Source organism: Suncus etruscus, chromosome 8, assembly GCF_024139225.1.
Source record: "Suncus etruscus isolate mSunEtr1 chromosome 8, mSunEtr1.pri.cur, whole genome shotgun sequence".
Taxonomy (NCBI): Eukaryota; Metazoa; Chordata; class Mammalia; order Eulipotyphla; family Soricidae; genus Suncus; species Suncus etruscus.
This window is the reverse complement of record NC_064855.1, coordinates 7,000,965-7,012,334: the sequence shown is the minus strand read 5'-3', so window position 1 is coordinate 7,012,334 and position 11,370 is coordinate 7,000,965. Positions and strand designations below refer to the sequence as shown.

The window sequence follows — 11,370 nt, the reverse complement described above, 5'->3', positions numbered from 1 at the left end:
AATACAGTGAGTAAAGTGCTTGCTTTGCATGCAGCCATCCCAGATTCAATCCCTGACACCTCATGACCTCCTAAGACAGTGGTCCTCAAACTATGGCCCGCGGGCCACATATTGTATTTGTATCTGTTTTGTTTCTTCATTGCAAAATAAGATTATGCAGTGTGCATAAGAATTTGTTCATAAGTTTTGTTTTTACTATAGTTAGACCCCCCAATGGTCTGAGGGACAGTGAACTGGCCCCCTGTTTATAAAGTTTGAGGACCCCTGTCCTAAGACTACCAGGAGTGAGTATTGAGCACAAAGCCAGGAGTAAGCCCTGAACACAGCTTGGTGTGACCCAAAATTAAAAAAAAAAATTAAGGGATATCTCTAAACCCAAATTTCTCAGTGGTAGAAGAAGATGAAGCTGTTAAGCTTGTGTGTGTATGTGTAGATTATGTTATAATTGATCCCAGCAATGTTGAAAGCAATAGCTAATCAAAACAGCACTCATTGAGGCTAGTTATAACTTTGGGATATGGCCCTTTTTTCTGTTCTATTAACAGCCAAAGTTGCAGGAAAAAAGAAAAATAAGCAGAATCTCATTTAAAAGGTAGACCTTTTTTTTTTCCTAGCTGGGCCAGACAACTTTATGCTTATCTCTAGGAATTCCAGAGATTCTATCTCTGACTCACAACCAAGATAAGGGTAGTGAGCTGATGGTTTACAAGACTCTTTTGGTGTCAACTAGGATTACTTTGTTTATTGATGGCTTATAGCCTAGGTGACTGACTCAACAGCCTGGCTCTTAAAGAGCTTGCTGGAAACTTTGAAGTAATCCTTATTTCTAGGTTACAGAAAGAAGAGCATCAGAGAGTCTATTCCAATGAGGTCTTCAAGGTCCTTTCAGCAGAGGTCTGTATTTCACATACCCCTTGTGGGCTATGAAAAGAGGTGCCACAAAAAGAAGGTTTGCCCTTTTCAACCTGGACACTCACCCCTGTATGCTGCTCTCCTTGCAAGCTTCTGATCTGGGTCTTGTCCCCAGCATAAGTTCCCTTGAGTTCACAAATGTTCCATAAGCATAGAGCCAGAAGTAAGCCCTGAGCAGAGCCAGACCTCTACCTCTCCACCCCCTCAAAAGATGAACTTTCTTGGTGAATCCAAGCAGTAAGGGTCAGGCGACTAACCCAATTAATCAACTCCTGAATCCCAACCTTCTCCTCATCCTGCATCAGAGGTGTATGCGAGAGACCCATATAACCTTCATATATACACAAGTAAATGGTTTACAGACATCTGATGTCCAGGCAAAAGATTAACAAGAACAGCTATAGAGCTCAAACATCTAGCTCAGGAAGTAAGCCCTCAGACTCCCTAACTTGCAATTTGCACCTCTCCTCCAGACACATTGGCATAGGCCTGATTAAGTGTCCCCTCTGTTCCTTCTGAGAGTACACCCCTAAGAAGGCATCAGTTAGTGAGTTTGCTACAAGGACAACCCTTCTGGTTGCTATGCAACCAATCTGATCATCTCCTCTCCTGAGATCCTACATCTCTCACACACACACACACATCATTCTCCTCAGCATGTAACAGTTGGAAAGTCTTCCTTCAAGAAGTTCAACAAGAATCTGTCTCTCCATTCTCTTTCTCCAAAGACTTGAAAGTCCTGGACCCCAATAGGTTGTTATTTTGCTTCTAGAGCCTTCAGTTCTGTCAGCAGCTACACTTTCCTCCCACTGGCTCAGAAAGTACTCAGGAATCACAAGAGAAAGTCCAGGAAGGGTTCTGAGGTAGGTCCCACAGCTCCAAGGACCAGTTGAACCTCCACCTAAATCAGACCAGGGTGAGACTTGGAGGCAGCTGCACAGAAGTAGAGCAAGGAAGACAGGTGTGGCCCATGGGGACACAGTCCTCATGAGACTCGGAGCCTGGCAGTGCTAGGAGCCCTAACAGCCAGTCCTCAGTTGCTAGGACAGCCTAGAGAGGAATGACAAATAGTGCCAAGACACCAGATGAGAGAAGCAAACTCAACTTCCCTCTCTCACCTGAGGCCTCTTGAAGAGGCCCTTCAAATTCTCACTTGGGGAACAAGGCTTTGTTTGAGCTTTTCCTGAAGCCTGAATGCTTCATACCCCAAGATAAATGAGGAAAATCTGAGGAGCCTCCAGACACCCTCCACCCCTCACGACCAGTTGGTCCCACACAAAATCCCCTTCTGCCCTGGGGGAGAGGGCAACACTCACACTGCTGAGGAGGTTTGTGCCCTCCCCTCTGGGTGGCTCTCTATAGGAAACAGAAGCCAAGGCTTGAAGTACCAGTCCTCGTCATCTGTGTCCTTGTGGCTTAATCATACTGGCTGATTTCTACCTCCGAATCCCTGTGAAATTTCCTTCCGGGCCCCATGTTGAATCTAACTAGGTTTCAACAGTTTTGGGGTCCTGTCTCATTGTCTCTCGAGAAATGGCTTGGCAGCCTTTGCAATAGAAGCTCTGCTGAATTCATGTCAATTGTGTCTTGTTTCTCTGGCTTTTCACGTTTTCTGTTCCAATTTGACGTTTCAGATATGTCAAAAAATAGTCTTTATAGGTAGGAAGAACTCTACAGCTTTCTTTTTTTTTCTACCTGAAGATTACTAAATAAATGTAAAGAGGAGCCCACAATACAGTTATATAAAACGTTGCTATTTTCAACAGATTCAAAAGAATCTCTAAGCTACCATGACTTTGGAATAGTCAGAAAAGTTTTCTGATATGGGAAAGCACACACTGTCTAGGTTGAAATTTGCTTAGTAGCAAGTAGTATTTGTCCAGATTGTTAGGTAAATAGTGAGCAATGATTTTTTTTCTGGGGGGGGGGGGGGTGCTCAGGAGTTACTCTGTGCTCAGAAATAGCTCCTTGCAGGCTCAGGGGCCATATGCATGCCAAGGATTGAACCCATGTCCATCCCAGGTTGGCCACGTGCAAGGCAAACAACCTACCATTGTGCTATCTCTCCGGCCCAGCAATGATTTTTTAATTCAAATATTTGGCATATATCTACCTGTCCAGGAAAATCTCAGCAATGAAAAATAAGTATATACAACATGAAACAGCAAAGATCTCACCCTGTGACTGGTCTGTGACCTAGCTGTTTTCTGAAAATATCTGAAGCCAAAAGAACTCAGTTCATGAGTCCATTTAACTTAAACATACATGCACACATTTAAACAAATTTGAGTTTGAATACTCTTCCTCAAGCTAAAATCTAGGACATCTTGAAGCCTCTTATTCCTACTCCCATCCACTTTCTCGCCAATTTAGCAAATGACAGTTCTTTCGTCTCAGTCTCAAATCTGAGTTTCACATTTGTTGGTATTTTATTTAATGCACTTTTAGCATCCAATATAATTCACCCAAATGTTGAATGTCATCCCCAATAATATTACCTTGTCAAATTCTCTTTTACCTCTTACTAAACTACTGAAATAACATTCAAACTAACCCCACTGTTTCTAGTAACCCAATAGTTTGCTTTCTTCATGAGATAAAGTACTTCTTTCTATAAGTTAACTCGGATACTACTTTCCTACTCAAAATTTCAAATGGCTTCTCTCCTTTGAAAGCTGGATTTTTTGTGTGTTTGTGTGTGTGTGTGTGTGTGTGTGTGTGTGTGTGTGTGTGGTTTTTAGATCACACCCGGCAGTGCTCAGGGGTTACTCCTGGCTCCATGCTCAGAAATTGCTCCTGGCAGGCACGGGGGACCATATGGGATGCCGAGATTCGAACCAATGACCTTCTGCATGAAAGGCAAATGCCTTACTTCCACGCTATCTCTCTGGCCCCTGGAAGCTGGATTTTATGTTGTCCCTTTTATTGTACAAATCCCCAGTGAATCTGGAATATGATTCCAGTCTCCTGTTCCTACATACTTCTTCTTTACTTTGATGAGATACAATGGTCTCTCTGTTCTTTGAGCACATCAAATTTAATTCTACTCTGAGTCTTCTATACTAATATACTGCTCCCTGCCTGTAATATCTACCAGAATTGTAATGGTACCCTCCATTCTATCCTCAGAACTCTGCCCTAAATTCCCCTCCTCAGAGGCTTTCTCTGAGTACCCTAAAATAGAACCGACCTCTGTGCTAATCATTGTTCTTCATACCAGTGTTCACTGTCTAAATTCAGTTTCAACAGTCTTTAAAAATTCAATTTAAATTCTGCAAAATAAAGGTTTATGAGATTTGAAATTTTGTTCACCAGAAAGTTCCCGAGACACTACTAAGTGCTTCACACAATGTCTATTGAAAATTTTATGGTTCTGAAGTATAAAGTATTATATTTAATTTAGATGTTTCTTCTGATAAAATTAATGTTTTAGTGTCATTTTTTATTATTTGGATCATACTTTCCTGTCGAGAGGTAATGGTTGAAATTTTGCTATCCAAATCTCTAAACTTAAGGTCTTTTAATAAAGTAGCTAGGACTATACAAATTTTTAAAATTTCAATAACTAGGCAACATTTCTAGGAAACAATTAAAGGTTTAAAAAAAATAGAACTGTGGGGCTGGAGAGGTAGCACAGTGGTAGGGCGTTTGCCTTACAAGCAGCCAATCCAGGGTGGACAGTTGTTCGAATTTTGGCCTTACATATGGTCACCTGTGCCTGCCAGGAGTGATTTCTGAAAGCAGAGCCAGGAACCAGGAGTAACCCTGAGTGCCACCAGGTGTGACCCACCAATATTGCGAAAAAAAATTTTTACCCTTTGCTCTTGGTGTGTGTGTGTGTGTGTGTGTGTGTGTGTGTGTGTGTGTGTGTGAAACATTTTTGTATGGTTTAAGGAGGAAATGCCTAGAGGAATAATGTGTGTGCTCTGGTTTATGATTTAAGATGAGTTTTTATTTATATTTGCTTTCTAATAAAGTCTGTATTTTAAATGAGAGGGGGGGGGAGAGAGAGAGAGAGAGAGAGAGAGAGAGAGAGAGAGAGAGAGAGAGAGAGAGAGAGAGAGAGGTACCAGGGCAAAACGGTCTCATGAGCATTGAGTGGAAATAAAAAACAATGATCAGACCTAAATACACAACCCAAAGTGAACGACAATAGAATCAAGAGACCCAAACTACAATAAGCTATACACAAAAGGGACCTGTTGCATTAGCAGTCCAGGGGAAGTAGCAGTACATGCTGGGAACAGAGGCAGAGAGATGTCAACACTGGTGGTGGGAATTGCCCTGATTCACTGCCACTATGCACCTTAAATATGACTGTGAAAGACCTGTAATTCACATTGGTCTCAATAAAAATTATTTTAGAAAAAACTAAAACTGGAACATTGTGTTTAAATTTTCCTGTCTTCTTGGTTATCACTGCAAAGCAGAGCTGAAATAAAGAGTTACTATATGAGCAAGAATTTGTAGACCACCAAGAAATCAATTGTGCTTCGCTATGCTTTATATATTTATTTATTTGTATATATACACATATATGTATGTATATATATGTATATATATATATAATTTAGGAAAGCTAAAAGGAGCCTTGGGGTTACAAGATACAAAACTATTAAAAGCAAAAGCTAGGGGACGGAGAGATAGCACAGCGGCGTTTGCCTTGCAAGCAGCTGATCCAGGACCTAAGGTGGTTGGTTCGAATCTCTGTGGTCCCCTGTGTCTGCCAGGAGCTATTTCTGAGCAGATAGCCAGGACTAACCCCTGAGCACCACCGGGTGTGACCCAAAAACCAAAAAAAAAAAAAAAAGGCAGCAGCAAAAGCTAGACTTTTTAGGAAGACTGACATACTAAATATAGGAAGGCTGAACTTGCTAAATATTCTCATTTTGATTTGTACTGTGCACTGCCCTTCTTGGAATATTGTGCTCAAATCAGCCCTGGACTTAGGATGTCAGCACTGGAAACAGATGAACTCATCAAGTCAAAAGCATTATATTGGTGGGTCTGTTTTTATTTGGTTTGTCCGTTCTGATTCCAGTCTGGGAGTTTTGCATCACACATGGGGAGGGGTGAAAACAATGATATTTTACAATTATTTTTTTTTTTTTTTTTTTAGGTCACACCAGGCAGTGCTCAGGGGTTATTCCTGGCTCCAGGCTCAGAAATTGCTCCTGGCAGGCACGGGGGACCATATGGGACGCCGGGATTCGAACTGATGACCTCCTGCATGAAAGGCAAACGCTTTACCTCCATGCTATCTCTCCGGCCCTACAATTATTTATAATTATAATTTTACAATGATATTTTACAATGATCTCTAACACGAAGTTCCAGCTCATTTTCCATTTTCATTTGCAGAGAGACTTTGAAAACGGATGGTTTTGAAGCTCCCCATTTTTCCATCCTCCCCCGAGCAATGGCACTGAGGCGGATTTCGGGGTCAAAGGTGGGTTTTCTCCACATCTGGCGACCTGACAAGGGCCAGAAAGAGACGCGCATGCGCAGACAGGGTTGGAAAGAGCCACGGGACCGCAGTCTCCTTTGCTGAGATTTAGGGATTTGACGTCTCCTGGGACGTCTCCTGTCCCGCCCCTCTTCCGCGTACTCCCGGACTACGGCGCTTCCTATTGGCTGCTCGGGCTCGAGGCCCCGCCCCTTCTCCGCCTCGCCCCCGCCCATACCGGTTTCCGTCGCGAAGGACGCTGAGGCGGTTGGTTGCCAAGAGGGCAGCGCCCCCTCAGCCTCCTCCCCGTCAGGTCGCGTCCCCCCCGCCCTCCACGCTGCGGCACCTCCTATTGGCTGCCTATGACACAGGCCCCGCCCCCTAGCTGCCTAGCCCCGCCCCAGTCCGCCCCGCACCCTCCTATTGGCTCAGCTTTAGGCGAGAGGCCCCGCCCCTCCGCCCCTCCTGTTTCCGTCGCGAAGGACGCTGAGGCGGTTGGTTGCCAAGATAGCGACGTCTTCTCAGCCTCCGCCTCCGCCTCCGTCCCGTCAGGTCGCGCCACGCCCCGCGCTGCGGCGCCTCCTATTGGCTGCCTAGGGCACAAGGCCACTCCCCTTACCCGCCTCGCACCTATCCCGCCCCGCCCCGCTCTCTCCTATTGGCTGTATCATTCTCGAGGTCACGCCCCTAGCCGCCTCGCCCTTCTATTGGCTACCTAGGGCATAAGACCGCGCCCCTTGCCGTCTTGCCCTTGCCCCGCCCCGCCCCTCGCCCCCTATTGGCTGCCTTATTAGTGAGGCCACGCCCCGAGCCTCTTCGGCCCTCCTATTGGCTGCCTAGGGTACAAGGCCACGACCCCGCTCGCCGCCTCGCCCTCCTATTGGCTGCCTCAAGCCCGATGCCCCGCCCCCTCGCCCATCGCCCAGCCCGGTTTCCGTCGCCAAGGACGCTGAGGCGAGGCGGTCGGTTGCCAAGATGGCGGCGCCCCCTCCGCCTCAGCCTCCGCGTCGGCGTCCGCCGCCTTCCCGTCAGGTCGCGCCGGTGCCCGGCCTCGCCGCGCGGGAGCCCGAGCCGTCGCCGTGACGCGGGCCGAGGGGCGCCGGGCCATGCGGGCGGGCGGGCGGCCGGCGCCGGGGCCCTGAGCAGCCATGCTGGCCGGGAGGCCCGAGCCGGCCGCCGAGCCGGCCGACCCCGCCGCGCGCCGCGTCCCCCGCTGGGCCGCCCGCCTCGGACCCGGGCTCGGACCCGCTCCCGGACCCCGACTCGGACCCCGCCCCGGGCCCGCGCCGTATCCTTCTGCCCCGCCCCGCCCCGCCGCAGCCTCGAGCGGCGTCTTCCCTCTCTGTCTCTGTCTCTCTGTCTCTCTGTCTTTGTCTCCCTCTTCTCTGACTCTTTCTGTCTGTCTCTGTCTCTTTCTGTCTGTCTCTGTCTCACTGTCTCTGTCTCTTTCTGTCTGTCTCTGTCTCTGTCTCTCTGTCTCTGTCTCTTTCTGTCTGTCTCTGTCTCTTTCTGTCTGTCTCTGTCTCACTGTCTCTGTCTCTTTCTGTCTGTCTCTGTCTCTGTCTCTCTGTCTCTGTCTCTTTCTGTCTGTCTCTGTCTCTGTCTGTCTCTGTCTCACTGTCTGTCTCTGTCTCACTATGTCTCTTTCTGTCTGTCTCTGCCTTACTATCTCTGTCTCTTTCTATCTGTCTCTCTGTCTCTTTCTCTGTCTCACTGTCTCTGTCTCTCTCACTGTCTCTGTCTCTGTCTCACTGTCTCTGTCTCTTTCTGTCTGTCTCTTTCTCTGTCTCTTTTTGTCTGTCTCTCCCTCTGTCTCTCTGTCTCTGTCTCTCTCCTCTCTCCTCTCTCTGTCTCCTTCTGTCTGTCTCTGTCTCTCCTCTCTCTGTCTCTGTGTTTCTCTCTGTCTCTGTCTCTCTGTCTGTCTCTGTCTCTCTCTGTCTCTCTCTGTCTCTGTCTTTCTGTCTCTCCACTCTTGGTCTCTGTCTCTCTGTTTCTCTGTCTTCCGTCTCTCTGTTTCTGCCTGTCTCTGTCCCTGTCTGCCTGTCTCTGCCTCTCTGGTCTCCCTGTCCCTGTCGCTGTCCCTGTCTCTCTCCCCAGCATCTCCCCCGTGGCCTCCCTGGCAGGCCCTGGAAGTGGCGGGTGTGGGCAAGGGTCTGGAGGGAGGGCAGAGGCTGTCATGGGGCGGGAGGAGTCCAGAGGGCTCATCATCTTCTCTTTCTCTGTCTCTGCCCCCTCTCTGTCGCTCTGTCTGTCAGCAGCCGAGGGGGTACATAGGGTCGCATCCTCTTTCCTCCGCATCCTCTTTCTCTTCTCTCTTTCTCTCTCTTTGCTAAGGAGAGGCAGGCAGGAAGGTACAGAGGGTCGCATCTTTCCTCTACATCCTCTCTCCCCTCTTTCTCTCCCTCTCTTCTCCCTCTCCTTTTCTCTCTCTCAGGAGAGGCAGGCAAGGAGGTACAGAGGGTCGCATCTTTCTGTTTTCTCTATCCTCTCTCTCTCCCTCGATAGATAGATAGATAGATAGATAGATAGATAGATAGATAGATAGATAGATAGATAGATAGATAGATAGATAGATAGATAGATAGATAACCTATATGTGTGGGTGGATGGATGGATGTGGATGGATGGATGGATGGATGGATGGATGGATGGATGGATGGATGGATAACCTATATGTGTGGGTGGGTGGGTGGGTGGATGGATGGATGGATGGATGGATGGATGGATGGATGGATGGATGGATGGATGGATGGATGGATGGATGGATGGGTGGGTGGGTGAGTGGGTGGGTGGATGGATGATGGATGGATAGATAGATAGATAGATAAATAGATAGATAGATAGATTGATAGATGATAGATGATAGATATCCCTCTCTTCCTCCCTCCCTCCCTTCATCTCTGGAAAGGCAGGCAGGAAGGTACACAAGGCTGCATCTTCTTTCCTCCGCATCCTTCCTCTCTTTTCCTTTGGTAACTTCTCCAAATCAGAACCTGCACTAAAAGCATCTAGTTCTTTCTCCGTCGCTTCATTTTTTGGCCCAGGTCCCCTTGGCTTCTGCCCTGGCTGCTTTGAATGCCGCCAAATGTCCTCTCGGAGATCTTCCGTGAAATGTACAGGATTGCTTTCAGTGTGTCTAGGATACTAGTGCCCCTGACATTCATTCTTCTTGGTACAGAACTATACATTGACCAAAATTGATCTCCAAAATCAGAAAATAAGGCAACACTCTAAATAAAAAGCTCAAATGCTAAAGAGGCATTCGCAGCAATTAAAGACATTAGAAATAAAATATATAAATAAAAAGCTCAGTGACAAATAATCTATCCCATCCTTTATATTAATGAAGCAGTCACAAATGTTTTTGATTTATATGGTATGGACATCAGTAAAGCATCAAAGTGAATATTTCTAAATAGATTTTCACAATACTTCAATTGAGCAAGATCTAATAGACTTCATGTCAGAATTATGAAAAAGATTCCTATAATGGACTGAGAACAGCTGAATGTACCTGAAAACAGACCCAAAAAATGAGGGCAAATTAGAATACGCTTGATAGATCAGACTTAGAGATTTGACATTTATCGTGAGAGGGACATAAAACTGAAAATCCATTCATATTTGCGTTTAACTGACTGAAAGTTTGTAATGAATGAAAAGATACTTAAGCAGTGTTGCCATACAATATCTGAAAGTAATTTGGATTTTTTTCTGGGAAAACAGGTGAATCTTTATTTCTACTGTTAAGTTTAAAAATCTCAGGTAAGGGGCCGGGCGGTGGCGCTAGAGGTAAGGTGCCTGCCTGCCTTGCCTGCTGCGCTAGCCTAGGACGGACCGCGGTTCGATCCCCCGGCGTCCCATATGGTCCCCCAAGAAGCCAGGAGCAACTTCTGAGCGCATAGCCAGGAGTAACCCCTGAGCGTCACAGGGTGTGGCCCAAAAACCAAAAAAAAAAAAAAAAAAAAACATTTGGTAATCATATACTAATGTATGCATACTACCAATTGTACCCCAAAAATCATATCATTGGTATGAGACTATTGTATTTGTTGAATAGCAGTGACACTCATCCACAAAAGACAGAAGCCACTGTCCTTAACATGTGATATTAGAGATATGAAAATACATCTGGGGAAAAATTTAGAGGAAGAACGCCAAATATTACTGCAGCAACAGAAGATATGTCGCAGCCGAGCACGTAAATACTTTGTGGAGTCAAACCGGCGAAGAAAGTAAGTAGATATTCAGGATTGTAGAAATCATAAATTAGTGGTTTCTGCTTTGTAGTACTTAATAAGCCTAACTCATGTCAGTGTTTTTTCTGAAAACACTGATCAAGACTTTTGTAGCTTTAAACATTTTTCTGCCTGGGGCACTAAGACAATGGTATATTGTGCTGTTCCACTGGCTGTGACCATCACAGTCTTTTCTAGACAGAAAACTTGATCTAGTATCTATAGAAGGATTTCTGAAAATCACTAAATTAAGGACCAGGAATGTAGCTCAGTCATAGAACACTTGCTTTGCCTGTGTGAGAGATCCTAGTTTCAAGCCCCTGCAAATTACTCAATTATTTTAGCTTCTTTGTGTTATGTGTCACTTTATGATGAAGGAAAGTTGTAACTAGTCTAGAATGGGATTTAATTTTATTTTAGTATTTCTACTGTATATTTTTTTTTAGCTACCCTCATTCATCTGATCTAAAAAATGGGGAAAACAACTGGAAAGGGATGAATTTTTATTAACTTTTATTATAAATGACTGCATTTTAAAAAAGCTTTCAAATCTAAGCTAGAAATAAAGTTAAAATATAAATCATTTAATCACTAGTTAACTTTTTCACTTAATTTATATTTTCATTTTGTAAAACAGTTATGAGTTCTTATTGTTGTTTTGCTACCTTGTCCATATTTTCACAATACATGGATAGCAGAAAATCCCTAGAGTTTATTATTTACATCATTTGGCATATGTTGAAAATCCCATATGGGGAATACAAAATTGTTTAC

General features: G+C 45.3%; 2 protein-coding genes across 3 annotated transcripts in view; one reads left to right on the top strand and one right to left on the bottom strand.

Moving 5' to 3' along the window:
* Positions 1 to 11,370, bottom strand: part of TMEM123 (transmembrane protein 123) — a 639,759-nt gene that overhangs the window by 325,935 nt on the left and 302,454 nt on the right. The window lies entirely within an intron of this gene.
* Positions 7,591 to 11,370, top strand: part of CEP126 (centrosomal protein 126) — a 33,737-nt gene continuing 29,957 nt past the window's right edge. Inside the window, exons 1-2 of the mRNA XM_049778550.1 lie at positions 7,591 to 7,646; positions 10,474 to 10,593. Of these exons, the coding sequence (XP_049634507.1) occupies positions 10,478 to 10,593 (116 nt within the window). The 5' untranslated portion in view covers positions 7,591 to 7,646; positions 10,474 to 10,477. The remainder of the gene's footprint in view (positions 7,647 to 10,473; positions 10,594 to 11,370) is intronic.